Below are 22286 nucleotides of genomic sequence, written 5' to 3'. Positions count from 1 at the left end.
AGTGCAATTCCCTGTGCTCACATATTATTACATTTTACTTGCACGTGAAGTGCTGTGCAATCCTTGTGCCTAAATACAAATATACATTTTAAACACTCATGTTACACAGACCCGTTTATATCCCGTGTATCAATGACTATACACCAACATTAACACACTATGTGTAACATATGCACAAATAAATAGGGGGGGTACTTTGCCACAGCATCTCAGAGCTTTTTTGAAGAAATACAAACTGTTCCGGGTAGTGCTATGTAAGGGGAATGTCAATCAAAGTATGTGAAAAGGTTTGTCATTGACATACCCAGAAGTAAAAACAGTGTGGCAGTGAAAGGGTTCATTTTCACTGAACAACACTAATTGAGCGACTGAAAGAATCATATAACACATTCTCTATTACAACTAAACCGAGTGAACAGTTAAAACATGAATGGAAAGAACTGACCTAATTACTGTAATTTTTAGATGTGGGCATATTCAAAGCATATTTTAAGGCAGGAATTACACAGCATGCTGAAAGGATCCAAATCAAGGAAACTTTCATATCCTAGCAAAACCCCCAGGGATTACAGAGCTGGAATGTGGTCAATTCAAATGGAGGCCACTGGAAAGTACTAACTGGAGGATAATAGGTTTATATTTTGCTGAAAGGAATATTGCCACTGTATATATTCTACATTTTCCTTAGCTGTACAACAGGAGTATCATATGTGTGATTTTTTTTCCATCTGATGATACAATCAGGGAGGAGTAGCCTATCACATCGCGCACACCTGTCGTGTGAAAGGTAGTGTCACAGGTCAAATCGCATCGCATCCGATGTGTGAAGACCTTCACGGTGCTCATCATTTACACATTATACCAGACCACACAACATCTCAATGAAAAGTTGTTATAATAACTGGAAATAGTAACTAAACAATGATCAGATCTTAAGCAAATTTCTTACCGACATGGTAAAATTCGGACAACATCATTTGGTTTGTACCCTTCAATGCAAACTGCACAGTTATCATAATGTTGTTCTGTTTCCTGAAGAAAAAAAAAACAAAATGCTCTAGCGTTACTTTTACCAAGCAAGTCACACAACTTTTCAATATATACATATTTTTTACTGAGCTACTAAGTTTAACGGCAAGGTCTACATCTACTTGTATTGCACCAATAAAACACAGCAGAAAAATATATAAGTACTTAGCAGAGAAGTGATATTTTACCTTGTCCCCCTTCCTAATGGTTCGGACTTGAAGTTTACTGATGGCTTTTTTTGCTGCATCTCCAAGTCGCCTCTGAAAAGACATGAATTCCACACTGTTGAACTCCCACAACACAAAAATACTATAATACTGGAATTTAGATAAGGACCTCATTAAAAATCACCTGCATTTGACAAGATAAAGAATGTTTAAGAAAAAAATTAGTGTCCTCCATTCCAGCAATAGAGAATTGATGTTACTGAATTAAAAGTTTTGCCAGTGTAAATCCATGCCTACTTCTGCAGTAATGCCTAATTATTGTACAGAATTAGGCATTCATTGTTCAGTGTTTACAGCGGGCTGCCACTGTCTCAATGTCAGGTTCCCAAGCTTTCTTGCATGGGTGAAGAAAAGGATCGCATCCCTAACCTTTTATAGGCTAGACACAATAGCTCAATTGAAGCCACTTCACACTTTGAGTTTTAAAAGTTACCAGGATATGACTGAAACTGATGATGATATACAAAGTGAACAACAGCTTAGTTAGGAAAAGTACACACATCAAGTTGCTCCATACCTGCCTTCCAAATAGACAGCTGACTGTTTTCATTGATTTTGCTGTGTAAACTGCTTCTGAATGTTTCTAGACACGAAAGACTAATGAATTGTGTTGTATTGCTAGTACTGTTACTTAATTTAGGAAATCTCACCCTAATGCAAATAAACATCACAGACTTGGAAGGCAGTGTACCCAAACCACCCTCTGAACTCCAGGAGAGGCTGATACTTGGTCTGTGTTAAATTGGGTAGAGGATAATGAATCACTTCAACCTCCACAGCCAACTATTGCACTTTTTATTTTAGAAACCCACAGCTAACAAGTGTCCTAATATGTTTTTTTTTTTGTTTTTTTTGCATTTTAAGACTATCATCAACAGCAGTCAGTGAACAACTAATGATCTAATTTTTCCTATATTTCCATATTATAAACTTGTCTTTAGTGATGTATATAATTTGTTGTCCCGATTTCCCTTGGGAAAAATCAAGGGGCTGATCCAGTAAAATATTTCCGAGGGAGTTCACACGCTTTGATTTTAGCCTGTGACCTCCTGCATTGCATCCCAGAACTCTAACTTCTGAAATAACTCAGAACTAACTTATACAGCACATCACAATGTCATAATTGTTTACAGTTTTTGAAGAGCCAACATCAGATATGTTTTGTGTGATATGAGAGAAGCATTAAAAAAAGGTTGTTGCTATGCAACAAGAATGAGAAGAAAAGGAAATGTCTCCGTCAAGGAAGCATTTTTAATACAAGTTTGTTGTCTTGATAGAAAATACAGTTTTGTTTGATATTGTACTGAAAAACGGCATATAAAATAACCCCACTACCGTTGCTTCCCATATATACTAGAATATTCCAAACAGTAAAAGTGGCAACAACACTATTAACTACCACATAAGATATTGTATTAGGTAGTAATACTGTATGTAGTATTTGCTAAATGGGTTCAAATTTAACTTTAGACATTGGTGGAAAATCCACTTCTGTTAAAAGCACTGCACTGTAAGTGAAGACAGGCTACATATTGTTCAAGGGGATCAGGGATGCTGCTATTTTTCATGAACAGCTTTGACCTCAGCCAAACTAGAAGGCAACCAGAAAGCAGAGACTTGCATGTCGACGCTTGGTTACAGAGCTGTTCTGTTACAGCACTTCTATCCTTGTAACAGAAATCTGACGACCACTAGCAAGGTCAAGCTCACACGACAGGACAGTCCGTCATGCATTGTGAAATCAAGCAGGGCTTCACTCGCTGCCACAACCCAGATGGTCAAACTGGCTCCAGCTCCACTAACATATCTGGCCATGTAGTGTTACAGAATTGTCATTTTAGGAGAACTTTAAAAGGGGCATTAATGTGCTTAACCAAAACAGAGTCCCTTACCTGTATGTCTACTGTATATTGCTGTTGGCCTTAAAGTAGTTGGCTGGTAATGTAGTAGTGACACAACTGATTAATTTGAGAATGTACTTTCTGTATGAGAGACTGTGGAACTAGTTAGAGAAATGAGGGTTCAAGACAGCACCCTTAAATACTGTTTATTGCCTATATTACAGTACTCCACTCCAGATGAATATTAACTGCACTAATGTAGAGTATGTATAATGTAGAGTATGTATGTATATATATATATATATATATATATATATATATATATACACACACACACACACACACACACACAGTGACTTGCAAAAGTATTCAGACCCCTGACCAATTCTCTCATATTACTGAATTACAAATGGTACATTGAAATTTCGTTCTGTTTGATATTTTATTTTTAAACACTGAAACTCCAAATCCATTATTGTAAGGTTACATTGTTTTTTTGTTGGGAAATATTTAAGAAAAATAAAAAACTGAAATATCTTGCTTGCATAAGTATTCAACCCATGTGCTGTGGAAGCTCCCAGTTTGCACCCATGAAAGAAATTGCCCTAACGAGGACACAATTACCTTACCATTGGCCTCCACCTGTGAACCATTAAAGTTGCTGTCACATTTTCTGGATAAAAACCCCACTGTTGAAGGATCATTGGTAAGGCTGTGAATCTGAAGGAAAATAAAGACCAAAGAGCATTCTACAGAAGTTACAGATAAAGTAATACAAATGCATAGATTAGGGAAAGGGTACAAAATAATATCCAAGTGAGCACAGTTGGATCAATAATCAGTAAGTGGAAGCTGCATCGCACCACCCAGGCACTGCCAAGAAAAGGCCGTCCCTCAAAACTCAGCACTGAAACAAGAAGGAGACTTGTGAGAGAAGCCACAGAGAGGCCAACAATCACTTTGAAGAAGCTACAGAGTTCAGTGGCTGGGAGTGGAGTAATGGTGCACCAGTCAACCATATCAAGAGCTCTGCATAACACTGGCCTATATGGGAGGGTGGCAAGAAAGAGGCTGTTACTCAAAAAGTACCATCTGAAAGCACGTCTGGAGTTTGCCAGAAAGCATAAGAGTGACCCAGCTGCAATGTGGGTCACTGTGGTCAGATGAGACCAAGATAGAGCATTTTGGCCAAAACTCAAAGCGTTATGTATGGCGCAAACCTAACACTGCCCATGCCTCAAGACACACCATCCCTACAGTACGGTATTGGCAGCATCATGCTGTGGGGATGCTTCTCATCATCAGGGACTGGGCATCTTGTTACAATTGAAGGAAGAATGGGTGGAGCAAAATACAGGAAAATACTACAAGAGAATCAGCTTCAGTCTGCTAAAAAACTGAAGCTTGGGAGGAAATTCCCCTTTCAGCAGGACAATCATCCCAAGCACAAGGCCAAAGCAACATTGGAGTGGCTCAAGAACAAAAAGGTGAATGTCCTACAGTGGCCCAGTCAAAGTCCTGACCTCAATCCCATTGAGAATCTGTGGCACGATTTGAAAATTTCAAAACTTTTCAACCTGGAGCAAATCTGCCAAGAAGAATGGGCCAAAATCACTCTGACACTGTGTACAAAGCTGGTACATACTTACCCCAGAAGACTTAAAGCTGTTATTGCAGCAAAAGGTGGCTCTACCAAATATTAATGTGTGGCGGATGAATACTAATGCAAGCAAGATATTTCAGTTTTTTATTTTTTTTAAAAATATTTTCCAATATAAAACCAGTGTCACCTTACAATAATTGATTTTGAGTTTCAGTGTTTTAAAATAAAATATCAAACAGAACGAAATTTCAATGTACCATTTGTAATTCAGTAATATGAGAGAATTGGTCAGGGGTCTGAATACTTTTGCAAGGCACTGTGTGTGTGTGTGTATATATATATATATATATATATATATATATATATATATATATATATAATATTGAGACTGTACAGTGACTACCAATGTCTTTACTTTCTAAATACTGCGATTTTTCTGTGCAAGAAATGTTTTTAATGCATAACATTTATATAAATTTAAGAATAAATGTAAAAAATAAATAAATGTGATAAAAATAAATGTAAAACAAATGGTGGCAGCTGTATTGCATTGTAATTGTGTTTTAATAAACGCTGTCATTTATTGGTACATTTTACATATTAAAGACTACCAAATGGAATTCTTACCTGGTTCCTGTCTCGTGCATTTGCATATCTAAACCTCTGGATGTAGTAGAAGACAAGCCAGGCCAGCGAGATGATCATGAGCACAATGAACGAGATGGACACGAAAACCACAGAGGTCCGGCTGACATATTTCTGGAGATTCCGAGTCCCGATGGTGATGTACATCATTACAGTCACATTCTTCTCAAGCAGGACCATTATCTCCCTTCCCTTGGGTTCAGGAATCATAATCGCCACAGTGTTTCCTGTGCCTATGGAGAAGCAAAAAACAAATCTGCTTCATTTCACTGTAATACAAAAATAGAGTGCTAGTCCAGTGGCCTACGGCAACAAAGTGCCCAGTGAGTAGACTGTACTTAAATTCCTGCAGTTCAGCTTCAATCAGTTTTTGAGCAAACATGGAAATGCAATTTCCTTCTGCATTACATTTTACAGGCTTAAAATGATTTACTTATTGAAAGTAAGATGTACAGCCTGGGTATGTTGACTGACAGCAGTCACTCCTCCCCTGCCTTACCCAACAACTTTTAATTGTGCACTGAAAAGAGAAAAATGGCATATACTGTAAAACAACCCTTCTACTGTTGCTTCCCATTAAATACATACTTCAGTATTCAAACCACTGAACTTGGTTTACTCGGTGGGAAATGGTACCAAAGTTAAAACACAAAAAAAAAACAGAAAAAAACACACATGTTCTGTATTACATGTTTTTATACATGTGTTTACATTGTGAATGATTTGGTAAAGAGTAGCTTTATCGTCTTGACACAAGGGTTTACAGCTTAAATATGAAATCTGGCAAATGCAGGCACCAGGAGATGGGCAACAATTTTGTTGGCGGACGGAGACTCCCCTCGAGATGAACCGTGACAAGGTATTGTGAACACACAGTATACTGTTCAAGGTAATTTAAATACAGTACAAGACAGAAAAAGGAAAGTGGCCAAGATACATAGGTGGTGTATTTGTTTACTACAGTGCATGCCAACTTAAGAGGGCATAATGCACTTTGCATGCAAGCTTCCTACTGTTGCAGTCTCCCTTTGCTTTCCAAGAATGATTGATCTAAAACAGCAACTGCCTCAGGGTAGTTCTGTTTGAATTGAGAAGCACTACTGCACCTCCAGGCAGGGAGACAGTTTCTTCCCACCCCTGTTGTCAAAGTCCAACCTGTCCAGGGATTCACCATGCAATCCAAAGACATCTGCTGTAGATCACTTGTCCTATATGATATCTGGATGGTCTTCCCTGTTACTCATAATTGTGCTGCTACAATACATACAGTCATATTACAGGGCTGTCAATATAGTCTTTTTTACTCATTACCATGCATGAAAAAAAATTGCATTTAGAAATGCTATTAAATGTAAATATACATGTATTGTACATGTGTACCAGACTTTTATGCAACCTACTGTCCTTTAAGCAGCCTGGTTAGTGAACAAGTGTCAGAAAGCCTTGGCAAAGTGGCTGTACTGAAAAACCTGACTAACATATTCTCTCTATACAGGCTTCAACTGAACTCGGGTGGAACCAGCTAAATCAGACAAGCGTCTGTGACACCATATTCTGTTTCTATATTTAAACACAGCTGGCAGACACTAATCCTGACCCCCTTAGAAATCACCAAGCAGGGTCCCCAAGCCATCCCTCCAACCACACACCATCGACAACTCATTCGTCACAGACAATAGGAGAAATATAGCCAGTAATACAGACCTTCACTGTAGTAAATCATACCCTTGACTTCATCTGTATGCATACAGCAGTAATAAAGGTTTTACAGGCAAGACTCCTGTTACAAGAAGGGCACATTACAGAATCCTATTATCTAAAGACACGCTACCTTACAAATCTTATCTAGTTTGATCATTTATTTATTAAAAAGAACAATTGGGGTTATACAGAGACCACAGGCACCATAGCAGTGTATACAAATGTAGGATCAGCTAAAAGCAGAGATGGTGCTTCAGAAACAAGCTCTTGACCTTGCTCAAATTGCAAATCCTGTTGAAGTAGTCCTTCTAAAACAATTATCCCCAACTGGACTGCAAACAAGGAGAATGAGGCATCTGCCCAGCGGCACCCTATGAACAGCAGAGGTTATCTTAGTCAGATTTCCCTAACCACATTCTGTGCAGCAGAGAAGAGTGTCATCAGTGGGACTGTCAGCACAGTAGTGTGGTGCCTCAATAGTGCTAAGCTTTGTTGCACTTATACTGTACTTTCTCTCTATTTAAAAGGGCCTGGCAAGGACATCAAAACTCTGAAATGGATTTGATGCATTTTCTGGACACAGTACATTCTGGCATGCGAGGTAACGCAGCAAAATCTTCGTCTGCTGTAATAACTTTGTTTCTCCTTAGTTTTGTACTTGTACAGTATACCCTCATATGTACTGTACTTTTACCTCAAGATTTCTATCCTGTTAAATGTAAATAAATAAATAATAGTAACAACAATAAAGAAATTACTGATTTAGTGCATGTGGAATGTAAAATGTGACACACCACCATATATCCCCACATACTTTCAATAGCTCAATAAAAGAGTGTTAATACCAAGTTTCATCACAATTAACAAGCGGTCTTCGAAATGTAGGCAAAAATAAGTGTGACATACTGTACTGTACAGATGGACAAATGTATGTATGTATGTATGGCCGCCTCCAGTATATCCCTGGTCGCCAGGATATTAATTAAAATCGCACAAGAGATTAAGATCAGAAATAGTCCAACACATTTTTGGTTTTGAGGTCATGTGATCATGGAAACCTGATAAACACAGGATGGCAAACACAGCAAACGACTTGGTTGATTTACATTACCAGGTTCACTTGAAACAAAGTGTTCTGTGCATATCATGACAGATAAAAAATGCAACAAGCTCTGATTCAATTGAAAGACACTAAATCATTTCAGATGCTGCTGGGTAAATCCTTTCAAGTGAATGAGAAATTGGCTTTCACTTCTCTGAAACAAGGTCAAATACCAGAGATTTTTTTTTTTTTTTTTTAACAAAATGTCTTAACCTTCAGTTGTCACCAAGTTAGGTCTGCTTCAGTCATAAATAGGAGACAGAAAGTGGTACAAGCACCTAGCTTCTGATACACACAGCAGGGTAGACCCCAGTACTTGGGTTAATTATTAGAAGCTGTGTCTTTTGTCCACCAGCCTTAAGGCAAAATTTTCTTTTGTTACAACCGCTGTAAAAAACAATATATATATATATATATATATATATATATATATATATATTATATTTAAATTTTTTATATAGTGCCTTTCATAGTGGACCACCATAACAAAGTGCTTTACAAGAATGAAGTGTGTGAATTATGCATCAGTTGCAGAGTCACTTACAACAACGTCTCACCCGAAAGATGGAGCACAAGGAGTTTAAAGTGACTTGCTCAGGGTCACACAGCGAGTCAGTGGGTGAGCTGGGATATATATATTTTTTTCTGTCAAATTTGACTGACCACTAAGACATTTAAATTGAGGGGCGTGCAGATGCGGTAGTTGTTTCTTTTTTTAGTTTTAGAACTGTAATTGTTCTTCTGTCTTTCAGGGGGAAAAAATCATGCCAGTAAGGATTTAGAGTACAGTAAATAGCCAAATAATTGTATATTGTTGGTTATGTGTATTTCATGCCTGGCTTTACATTTAAGTCTTTGTAAATCATTTAATTATTCTTGTGCTGTACGTTTCACAAAGCTTGGGGGGGAAAGGAGGATTTTTTTTTGGGTGCTCATTAAGTTCTGCATGACAATGCTGATGACTAAAGTGCTAGCTGATAAAGTACAGAGGTGGGGAGAAAGCATGCCAAATGTACTATTTTTCCACTAGAGGTACAGTAGCTCAACAAACCTTGTTAACTTTCTGTAACATGGATTTCAAAGCCTGACCCCCTTGGTTTCTACTGTTAGCCCGCATTTTTCCATAAAAAAATTATAACAAAATCACTTAATCAGACGATATAATGTGACCAAAAGAAAAAAAATGCTGCATTTGATCATAAGACAATTTGTTGGGCTCCCGAATGATGCATCCGGTAAAGGCACTCCGCCCGGAGTGCAGGATGCACCCTATAGCATAGAAATCGGCGGTTCGAATCCAAACTATGCCACTGCTGACTGTGGGTGGGAGTTCCCAGGAGGAGCCACACAAATGGCCTATTCCAGGTGGAATAGGGGTTACTTCAGGTGAGGAGTCCTTGGCTCATTGCACAACAGCGACCCCTGTGTCTGGCTGGGCTCCTGCAGGCCGGCCTGTACACAATTCCAACGCTTTGTTCTGAATGTGGCTGGAGATCACAGAGGTCTGAAAGTCCAGAAATGTGAGCTGATTCTCTGGTGTCGTACTTAAGTACACTACATTGTGCATTGTACAATGAAATCTGGGCCATGTACATACCAAGCTTCTTATACCAGGCCAAGGTCTTCCAAGCAGCACTGTACAGCTCCAGCATCTGGTCTGACCTATCCACGCCACCCATGTATTTATTGTACTCCAGGACACACTTGGGCATTTTTGTGTGCGAGTCCTGACCTTGCACATGAACTGCTACAGTAGCCTCATCGTGGATGGTGGTGATGAGGTACAGCGTCTCAGGTACAGTGCAGTTTACTCACAGTGCTGCTTTCGCCACGCTTCCAATTGTCATGGAAACCCCTTCCTGTTGGGTCTTGTCATACTACAAGCCATTGTTTGTGATGTGAACAAGGCCCTAAACAGAGGGATCGCTGTGAATAAGTTATCTACATACAAATGGTAGCCAAAATTTAGGAGGGGAAAAACAAGACAATGTGAGGTTTAAATTCATGTTAAGATTCAAGATACTTAATGTCATTTTCTATAATTCCATCCTTACTTTGAATATGTCTTTACTTTCTGCTATTGCCTTTTCTATAAATTTATGCATTCTAGCTTTCTGAAAAAAATTTAAAAAGTTAAAATTTCCCATCCACCTAAACCTGTGCAGAATGTGACCATCTCCTGATTAATTTATTACTAAACTGGAAACAGTCACATGTATAAAAACCCGTAGTTTTGGCTAAACGGGGTTGGTTTTGCTTCACACACAGAACGCAAGATGCGAGTCGTCAGTGAATTTAAACATAAAGAAATAATAACAACTGCTATTCGTGCTGGCTTGACACTAGCATGATACTTGTTTTATTTAGTGTTTCTTCACTGTTTGTTTTGTCTGTCTGTTTTGGCCACTGCCGTTTTGTTGTTTTATTTGAAGTGTTTTTTTTGTTTTGTGTTCAAATCTTTTATTTTTACAAAAATAACTTGTGCACCAGCACTTCATACCCCAATACTGTGTATCTGTATTTCCTGGCCTGACGTCAACCGCAAGCCATCCTGTTCACGCTGTCAAATTGAGGACGATCACTCAAGAGAGCCTTAGAATTGTCGTTGAAATGTAGACAGATGAAATGGTAGCCGTATTAATCCAGAGATGATAGACAGAGAAGTGATACCTTTTATTGGACTAACTAAATAATAATTATACACAAGCTTTCAAGCTCTCAAAGGTCTCCTGTCCAGGTGAAAGTAGGAAAGAAAGATTGATGTTTACATTCAAAGGTTGCATCAGAACTTTAACAAAAAGAACCCATTTTGAATCCCTACTTCACAATTCTAATGTAAAGAAAAAACATATAAACATATACACATAATAAAACACAAGTATAATAATTAAAATTAAAACATTTTTTAAAATATATACATTGAAACACACACATACATACACATTTATGCAATGTATATAAACAAGTACTATAGATTGTAATGAGGCAGAAAACCAGTATACCGAGTGAGTCCTTTGTTTTTTGAGTCCAGGAATTTTATAAATTTAAGTTCCCAGAAACTTTAAGATGAACTGTAATCTGTCCCGGCTCACTGTGGAGGGGAAAACTGGGGCAGCATGGATTGGGCTGGTGGACCAAAATAAATCAATTCTAGGTTTATCCTCTAGTTCCATTAGAAGCGAAAAACATTTGTGTTGACACACTTGCCCACCCTAGAATGTGTTTCCATGCTGTGCCATATATTGTTGGGCATACAAATTGATATGGGTTACCAAATATTCTAGAAAAATAACTATATTTAATATTTTAGAAAAAAGGGGGTATTTGAGGCTAGATGATGTTAGGGTGTTTCCAGTGGTAGAATGGATGAAATCTACCCCCTCCCCCCTCCTCTGTCCAGGCCCACCTACTGTACTGGTTTCAGGCATAGGCTCCTCTTCCTGACCACTGTTGATCTCCTCACTGGAGAGCATCTGCACTGAGCCGGTAGACAAATGAAATGAGATCTAATATAAAATTATAAAAGTAAAAAAAAGGATGTCATACAGGAATTACAAAAATAAGATAAAAAAAATATGGTTTTGTAAAGTAGATCCATCTGCGTATGCTCAAAAACTAGCTAACTAGGGCTCCCGAGTGGCACATCCGGTAAAGGCACTCTGCCCGGAGTGCAGGATGCACCCTATAGCTTGGAGATCGCCACTTCAAATCCAAGCTATGCCTGTCTACAGTGGATGGGTTCCCAGGGGGCGGTGCACAATTGGCCATGCACTGCCCGGGCAGGGTAGGGGTTAGTTCGGCTGGGGAGTCCTTGGCTCACCGCCCGCCAGCGACCCCTGTGGCTGGCCAGGCACCTGCAGGCCTGCCAGTATGCAATTCAGAACTGTGTGGTCCTCCAGTGCTGTATAGTTCTGAATATGGCTGCACGGCGGGCTTGCAGAACAAAAAAAGCAGACAGCTGATGGTAATCGTTTCAGAGGACATGAGTGCTCGCCTTCCTCTCTCCAGAGTTAGTTCGGGGGTTGCAGCAGTATGCCAGGTTGAATAAAAAATTAGGAGAAATTGGAAAATGAACACAAATAATTGTCAAATAAAAAAAAAAAAAAAAAGGCAATTTGTTGAAAATCCATAAATTCATGAAGTTGACATATCAGTCAAACAGTACATCAACGTACAACAGTACAAAAAGTTTGACATCAACTGTTGACAATGTTACAGGAAGTGCAATGACAGTTTAACCTTTTTTTAACCTTTACTTGGGAGATAAATAATCCTAAATAGAAAACTTGTAATCACCAAGTAAATTGGTTTGAGGGTAACCTACTGTTGACACCTATTTACTGGGGGGAGGGGTTGTGTTCTTCATAGCCAGGAATGACTCACTTCAATTGCAAGTCTATTTAGAAGCATTCTAAGACAAGTTTGCTACAATACCAGGCAGGTAAAATAAATTAAACCCTACTTGGGGCTGTATTCATAAACATTGAGGGTCTATTCAAATTTACCTAAACCAGGACATTCAACTAAATACTACCAGACAGTACGCCACAATGTTTGAGGGTTTGTTTCCGAACACAAAAATCACATAACAAATTGCTCACAAACAATTCTGGATTTGCAGCACTTAAGTGTTTCTCTATTTATTTATTTATTTTTATTTACCCCAGTGTTTCGTCAACATGTTGAAATCCCTAGTTAAAAGTATCTGGGAGAGCCCGTTGTTCATGATTATTAGGCCATTATCTCCTCCTAATGACGCCATTTGAATCAATGTACATTTTTTAACAAGGTATAAATAAAAATACAAATACATTTATGAATATATTCATGTTTTTATTGATACTCAGATAGCTAGCCTAATATAAAACGTAACTAAAGTATTCATGTTTTAAAAAAATTGGAAAAAAATTTAACAGCCTAATAATAATAGCTTGTTTTATGCATTAGGAGTCTATGTATATGTGTATAATGTATCTAAAATGTGGTCCTACTTGGGAATGTTTGTTATAATACTAGATATTTTTTTCTTAAAACAATAAATAAGAGTTGCACCACAAATAAAAAAATAAATAGCAGACCAAAAACTTCCTTTAAAAACAGGGGTAGGCAACCTCAACGTAACCAGGGGCCACTGTGGCGGCCCACAAAACGACTTGGACTGCCACCAACAAAACTGAATAGTTTTTAACTCAATTGTCAGGTTGTAATACCTATACAATACCAACGTACTTACAGAAAGATACTAGGCAAAGCATAGAGTACAATTATACTGCATTTATTTTAAAAAATGGAAAACTTTGAACAAAGACATTACCGCTATACAGCTGCTATCATCTTTTCAGTCAACAATCTTAAACCACACAGAATTCACAATGTAAAACCACACAGAATTCAAACAGTGCTTATCTGTGCCACAGCAAAGATAAATAACTATTTAAATGGGTTTCATTTACATTTACTAGCTGCCCGTTACTTTTGTGTTTCTCAAAGAAAAAAAAAATTCTAACAAAAAATAAGGGCGCAAATAGTATTTTGAAGGTACGTGGATTCCCACCAAAAGCAGCCATAACACACAAATGCAGGTTTAATCTATTCCCATTTAACATTACCTGTGGTTGATAAATTGTACATTTTGCTCCCATCAAGCGGAAAAAACAAAAAAAACAAAACATTTATCTTAAATTAAAACAAAATATTTATTTAATTTGGCCAATTTCACCTCTGTCATTCCGCTGGCTCAGCACTTCGCATACAGTTACTGCATAAGCACTGACTACGTACTTCCACGTGACGTTGGCTGCGTGCCTTGGAACTGTTGCCTAACAACCACTGACAGACTGCGTGCGGTGTGAGAAAATCACTCCAGCAACAACACAGAAGCTGGCTGCACAAGTGCAGAGGCGGCGGATCTAATTAATGTTTTTTTAAATGTAATACATTGATAAAGAAACTCAGAGGGGCTGCCACCAAACCTCAAATGGGCCGCCATTGGCCCGCCACTTGCCGATCCCTGCTTTAAAATCAGCCTTCCAGTGAAAAAATGGATATTAAAAACACAAAAAAATAAGTTTTACTTGAACGGTAAAAGCTGACAATTTCGAAAGACAGTACACACTGCTTAACTGATACAGTACTGGGGTCAGGTAAGAGCACATCAATGTTTGATATATATATATATATATATGGATTGACATTTGATATATATACACATCACTGTTATCGATATATATATGGATTGATAGTTGAGATTATATATATATATATATATACATACATACATATATATGTTTGATATATATGGATATATATGGATTAATGTTTGATATATATGGATTTATGATTGTTAGCATATATAGATAGATAGATAGATAGATAGATAGATAGATAGATAGATAGATAGATAGATAGATGATACTGAGCAGGCGTCCGTGTAAACAATTATTCGAGTCGCCCAGGACTAAGAATGAAAACATTATGTACATCGGATTGTAAGTGAAATTGGTTTGCAATAGTTTTAACATATAAAAAAATTTACTTGTTATTATATATGATATATGACCATATAACTTAACCGAAAGGCCTAAGCGGACTAAACCAGCAAAGGTAACGTACAGTCCCCCACTCTCTTTAATCATCTGCCTATTTACAGTAAATACTCCCCTATGAACAAATATTTTTAATATATGGTAGAAAAGTATGATCTTTATACTTTTCATATATAGAAATCAGACCCCTTTTATATATTTTAAATATATATTTTAGTCTGTACTCCATATAATTTATTTTATGGTGCACCATATGTTTAACAAAAAACTGAATATATGGATTACAAATATATTCTAAATACATCCCATATATTTTAAATATACAAAAAGGGGCCAATTTGTATATGAAAAATATCATACTTTTCTACCATATATTAAAAAGATTGTTTTTTGCCCTCTATAAAAATACAACAAGATAAAATAAAAATATATATATTTACACTGCCCTACTATTGTGAGGCTGGTGTAATAACTGCACATACAGAAATCTACCCATTAAAAATAAATAAATAAATACAGATAGGATTTGTATTTCAATCCCATTGCACTGAAGCAGTATACAACAAGCTTGAGATTTCTCAGTATTTAAACACTAAGCAAAACAGATTAATTCATTCAAATCCATAACACCATCTGCTACAGTGCAAAGTTTGCACCACTTGAAATAAAACAAAGAATTAGCACACCAATGCAAAAGTGTACAAGCAACAAGCCATACTTTACTCAAAAGCAACAAACAGCTAATGATGCTTGACGACGGTATCTTTTGACTCCCATTACAGACGACAGTTACAAAATCTTCCCATCATTATTTTATCACTGTCAGCTGCATACACCCCCTCATGCTCAAATTCCCTGCAGTGTTGTTTAATTGTTATGCACGGTTTAGGCATTTTAGAAACAAACGTCTCTCTTCCTGCATAACCTGAATTCCCAAACGACTCGCTTCAAATTATACATCTGCACAAGTGCTAGTCAGAGCTTCCATTTCCCTTCAGATCGTGTCTATGGTAATGGCTGAGCCTTGACAACTACAAGTATTTATTTAAAGTACTTTCTGTATAAACCTCACAATTTAAAAATATCACTATGTTATTTCTTTTTACATTTGCATGTCATTTTATATGTTATATTTCATGTTATTTCATATTTGCAAAAAACACAGATCACAGAACACAATCATTGCACGGTTTAGTGTACCACCAGTGCTAAAAAAAAAACCCCGAAATGCCGAAGTAGCATTCACTACCCAGGACATCAGCTTATCAGCCTAATGTCAAAACCTTCAATATATAAAACATGACACAGTGGGGACAACAAACTGAACACTGTTTTGGCGGGCTTACAGTACATCAAAGGAATAATGCACAGATCAGGTATGATCGTCTGGAAATTTGATACCATGACGTGGCTTCAGCTTCCTGTACATTAAACTAAACTAACAAATGAGTGCGCTCTACTGTTTAAACTGAAGTCACTAAAGTGTAAATAAAATGTGATATGGACCATAAGGGTAATGAAGTTTACAGAACATTGATTTTAAAACCTTTACAACACAAACCAAAGCAAATCTGAGGGAAATGATCCATGGTAACAAGTTGTATAGTGTTGACAATAGAATCAATCTTTCTAGTACAATTTCAGTCGTTGAAATCCTGACATTCCATGAGCACCAACAGGACAACTGTGACAATGAATTTGCATGTCTATATTAACATTCAATGAATGCTATTTTTCATGTACCTAGAAACTAAAGGGTTAACAGTAATGTTTAAAAACATAGGGAACATTTTGTACTTTAAGAAAAGCATCGGTGGAATAGCTATTCAATTCTAAAGAATGAAAAAGCAACTGTTTTCCCGTAGAAATCTTGTTTGTCTCTCACAGCCTCAGAGAACACAGGCAGCTGCACTGTTGAAAGTAAAGAATGTACTGTAAGTAGGTCCATACAATGCACAGCTCAGTAACAATTGTGGGTGATAGGTCATCATCAAAAAGGAATACTTTTAAAACCGATGAGACAAAAACAAGCCACCCCTACCACCCGCGCTGTTATTTTTTAAATGCATTGTCTACACTTAAACCTTCATGCTACTCATGGAAGCCCACTTAGATGTGGCACATTTTACATATTCGCAAGGAAAGTTAGCACAATGGATAAGACAAAAGTGACAAACTTTGGTGGAGTAAGAAAGAAATGTACTGTAAAAATCATTTTATAGGCCGCACCAACGTAAAAGTCGCTCACCCCTTTATGAGACTTGAGTTTAGGAAAACACAGTTTTTGTGTTAAAGTGTATCTTCTGGGTCAAACACACCAATCCATTTCTGTATAGATTTCATCAATAGAAATAAAATAGTCTGTATGCGCTTGAAAAATATTAATAAAGAACAAAGATATAATGGATTTTGTGTGGTGTATGGCCACACCCACTCCAAAACCACGCTGGTGGGAATAAAACCGGAAGTTACGTACGAAACGGTAAACACACATGGCGACTGCCACTGAAAACATCGAAGATGAAGTTGTAGACCTAATTCATTTTAGGGAACAGGGGCCACAACCCTACATTTTTTAAACGCCGGCAAGGCAGCAGGATCCCAGTGATCAGAGGCAGCAATTAAATGGAGATCGACAAGACGTAGAGTTGTGGACCCTGCAAAACCTGTGGCGGATCGGCAACACTGCATTGCGAGTGTAATTGCAAAATTGTAATGTGTTTGAATACCAATAATATATGCTTCAGTACCTATACTCTGTAATTAGTTTATATCAGTTTGGCAATTGTCTGTTATGGCCTATAATACCCATTTTTGTCATAGTTTGTCTGTGATCACAGGCCACAGACTGTCACAGAACACTAGACCACTGACAGTGACTCTGTGAAATCTTTTCAAAGTCAATAAATTACAAACATTACAATAATGTACAGCAGACATAAGGATTGATAAGATGGCATTATATAAAGCAGATAAAACAACTTCAGCAAAGAATATGGAAAAATAAACGTTTGTTTACTCACCATTACGTCAGTGGTACAAATTTTGTGATGCAGTAAAGTACTTTGTAATCCAGAAATACAAGTTTATATTCCAGTATGGTAATGTCATAACAACTATTTACATGTTTTGTATCCTGATGCTGCACACACAGTAATTAAAGGCTGTATAATTTTAAGCCTTTAAGGACTGGGATCGTGCTAACACGACCATACTTCGTTTTTTAGACTTACAGGGCCACCGTACTTTGCAGTACAGGTTTGAAACACACATCAACGGATAGGGGAGGGACTGACGTTCACTTTGAGTTTTTTTTCTTCGTGTTACATCACTGAGGGTGGCATTTGGGGTCTAACGGGCGGAAACAGGTCATAACAGCCCGGCAGAAACAAAACATCAGAGTGTCAGATTTCACACACATTCTTCTTTTATTGCTGTGAGGACACTCTTAAACTCAGGCGAGACGTTTAAGGAGGACAGAGATTTTTTGGACTCCTGTAGTGGTTTTGTTCATGCAATAGGCTTGCATCCAGCCAATTTTTAATAATCAAGAAAATCATACAGACTCATTTAATTCGAAGTTTTAACAAATCAGAGCAGTAATAGTGCTCCTTCTGTTTATTAAATCTTAACCCTTTGCGGTCTTGTGTCGGACCAGGGACGAAATTACAATTTTCCCTTTCCAACCCTGTCCGACATCATCAAAAACATAAAAATTGTAAGAGTATCAATACTGGAAATCACAAAAACATATAGTCCAAAATAATTACATATAATTCTAAAAAAAAAGTTCAAATGTATTCACACCCTGTAAATTAAAATGCAACTATTCTGGACAGACATGGTTTTTTTGCGATATCTAATTCTGACAGCCTTACAATTGTTGTTGTTAATGAAAACTTAATTACAAACTTGAATCCTCTTTAGTCTAAACATATAAGTTTCAAATCATTATATATTTTTGAAAAAAGTCATATTGAATACAGCTGAAATTCGACTGGCTCGTGGTAGCCACATTGTTTTATACAGCAACATGCCATAAGCAACTATGATAGAGGGTGTTGAAAGATGTCATGATTCCAGAGTTTCACAACAAATCGGCCTAATGGTGTTCGAGAACTAGACATTTGCATATTTTCGTTAAAAGGAATATGAAGGCCATACCATGTGATCTATCGCCCTCATTTTATAAAGACACAACATCCCAATGGCCTTGTGACAAAGACAGCTGTAGTAGGTGACATCAGACCCGGAACAGTAACACAGGACAGACAGAGACGTGGATGTTTGGTGAAGCTGAGCTTTGCTCAGCATTTAATAAACAAAATAAACGAGATTTAAACAAAACAGCACACGGCACTTGACACCAAACAAAACTGACTAACAAAACAGTAAACGAAACACACTAACAAACGGCAGACGAACAGACAAACATGGTGAGAGAAATTATGATCTACTTAATGCTTTTGCTTTCTCCTCTCCACACCCGTTCTCCACTCACTCAGTCTCGGTACAACTGCACATGAATTAATAAAAGTGCAATTCCCTGTGCTAACATATTATTTTACTTGCACGTGAAGTGCTGAGCAATCCTCATGCCTAAATACAAAATATACATTTTAAACACTTGTGCTCGTAACCCATATTTATATCCTGTGTATTTTATACATAAATACCAACATTAAACCATCTACAGACAACATAAAACATGTATAAACATAAAGGGGCAGGACATTCCGCCATAGGCCTTTACAATTACAATGAAATATGACAATAAAACACGCCACCACAGAAAAACTTAAGAAATTACCAGCCATTCAATGCAAAGGTTGCTCCTCTAATCTTTTTATTATGATATTAGCTTTGTTGAGCAGCCTATTCTCCTCCACTATACAATTTGTTTGGTACCATTTTACATATATTTTGCCTGTACCAATGTGTTATTAAATAATTTATGTAGTTTGATTTTACATTAAAATCAAATTTAAAAAGACATTGGTTGAAGTGCAGATGTCTACACAACAGAAACTGTCTACCATTTTTTGTAGGATCTGTGAAAATAAATTCAATGATCAGGGACTGTGGCAGGCTGGCGAGTGGACAGAGGCCCAGAGACAGACTGCAGTTCAAAAAATATATACTTTTATTATAAATTAACGCAAAATAAACATGCACAAGGACAAAACAAAGATGTTTAAACACAAATACCTAAACAAAGAAAACAAAACTTACAAAAATAAGGTTTCCAGGCTAGGCAATGCCTTCACTGGATTCAAAATTTCAAAAAAACCAAAAACCAAAAACCAAAAACCAAAAACCAAAAACCAAAAACCAAAAACCAAAAACCAAAAACCAAAAACCAAAAACCAAAAACCAAAAACCAAAAACCAAAAACCAAAAACCAAAAACCAAAAACCAAAAACCAAAAACCAAAAACCAAAAACCCACCAACCTGCTTCCTCAGCTCCCTCCTCTCTATTGGGAGGCTGAGGCCTCCTTTTATGCCAGGTGGCTAAATGATAATTGATTAATTACATTAGTTGATTGCTCCCACCTGGGGCAATCAACCTGGGCAGGGAGGAGAATTTAACTCCATCCCTGCCAGTATTTCCAAGGGCAGAGCCCTGCTCTGCCACACGGACAAAACGGAGAAGTCAAAAGTCTCAGTCAAGGAGCCCAGAGATTCACCATTGCCATGGACATTTGGTCAAAAAAGGGTCTACAGCATCGTTCTTGGATGTATCTGCATGCTTCTTTGATCCCGTTAGGAGACAGGCTCAGCATATCTTGATTAATTTGCACAGCCTCACACAGGGAAGATGATTGCTGAAAAACTAGTGACCAGTTTGAGAGAATGGGGAATCAGTCCAAAGAAGGAGCTCCTCATTGTGACAGACAACGGGAGCTACATGGTGAAGGCTGTTAAATGCCTGTTCCACACAGATTTTGACTCAATGGCACAAAGTGCACAAACAATCTCCAAGATGAGATTTCTTTGTTTAATACCCTATTTCCTTAGGCACAAGTTTTTCATTTTGTTTACTGAATTAAAATACAGAACTCAAAGAGCAGCAACATCACAGCACGTATCTCTTCCAGTTAAAGCAACAGTAGCATAATACTGCGCAAACCACCAAACAATAATTTTTGCTGTAGTGTATTCAGAATAAAACAACACGTATCATATAGCAACCTAAATATCCTACATCTGTTGAATTCTAACAAATAATATTTCTAAAATTATCTTAATAGTGTAAATATTGTAACCTGGCCAAAATAGAAAATACATTCCAACATTACAATAGTTTAATTTTACTAACTAGCCACCAAGTACTGGCATCAGATGAATCTAAGTCAAGTTACTTTGATTATTCAATAACCTGTAAATAATTCAAAACAAGGATACCTGGTTGTACTTTTAATGTTCAGTGCAAATGTTGATGTTACTCCAGCCACTCACAGAAAGTCAACAGTAGATGTTTTACATTGAACTGCAGTCCAGAGTTTTAAAAAATAACTCCTTTCAAACTTGCCTTAGTCTTGCCTTAGTCACTGCGTTCTACTTAACATTTAGTTTGTCTTTATATATCTTTATTTTTATATAGCGCCTTTCATAGTGGAACACCATCACAAAGTGCTTTACAGAGGTAGGCTGTGAACTGTGCATTACATGCAGACTCACTTACAACAGGACATTGCTTTAACATCCCATCCGCAGGGTGGAGCACAAGGAGGTTAAGTAAATTGCTCAGGGTCACACAGTGAGTCAGTCAGTGGCAGAGGTGGGATTTGAACCGGTGACCTTTAAATTGCCTTTCTAATTTCAACGTGACCCAAGTTTGGATTACTTATTTTAGCACTTGCTATATACATTATTTTAGTCCAGTTCACACATTCAAAGTTCACAGTGTCATGCCCCTGGAAGCTGTTTCACAATACGTGCATGTTAAATGGCTGAAGTAAGACATATTGAAGGCTTTGTTTAGCCTCGTTCTTTTGAGACGTGGGGTCTCTTTGGTTATCATATAGTTAGAAAAACCACCATGAAAAAATATATAAATATATTGGGCCAGATAAAATTGTATCTGGGCCAGTAAAAACACTAGCTCAGTGGCCCAAGGGGCCAGTAGTTAAAAATAGAACAATCGATCAATAGATAGATATATTTGTTTTAATTTTAAAAAGATCTTTATTATCATAAATAATCATACATTAAAACAAACAATTCAATAACAATACAAAATATATACATATTTAAACAAACAATATTATACATTAAATGTTATTTATTTATTTATTAACTAATGAAAAAAAATCACACCCTCATAATTAAACTTCCTTCTTCCACTATACACAACACTTCACCAACAGCCCAGACTGTTTCGAACAACTCCAATTGATGTACTAATTTATAATACAGAAAATCAATTCACACTCTGCAAGCCACTAGCACTTTAAACACAGATATTACATCAGCAGTCAGTACATTGCTCAATTTGCTTTTTCTGCTTTTTAAAATGGCTAATTTAGCTTGACCAATAAGAACATTAGCCAATTTAACTGTAGATTTTTTTCCCTTAGAAAAATTAACCC

At 37.2% G+C, this 22286-nt stretch overlaps 1 protein-coding gene across 1 annotated transcript in view; it reads right to left on the bottom strand.

Moving 5' to 3' along the window:
• Positions 1–22286, bottom strand: part of rnf150a (ring finger protein 150a) — an 81665-nt gene that overhangs the window by 27423 nt on the left and 31956 nt on the right. The window contains exons 2-4 of the mRNA XM_041223119.1: positions 5328–5578; positions 1218–1289; positions 950–1032 (exon numbers count right to left, since the gene is read on the bottom strand). Of these exons, the coding sequence (XP_041079053.1) occupies positions 950–1032; positions 1218–1289; positions 5328–5578 (406 nt within the window). The remainder of the gene's footprint in view (positions 1–949; positions 1033–1217; positions 1290–5327; positions 5579–22286) is intronic.

Source organism: Polyodon spathula, chromosome 2 (genome assembly GCF_017654505.1).
Source record: "Polyodon spathula isolate WHYD16114869_AA chromosome 2, ASM1765450v1, whole genome shotgun sequence".
Lineage (NCBI taxonomy): Eukaryota > Metazoa > Chordata > Actinopteri > Acipenseriformes > Polyodontidae > Polyodon > Polyodon spathula.
The sequence above is the reverse complement of the archived record's forward strand: the minus strand, read 5'-3'. Positions and strand labels throughout refer to the sequence as shown.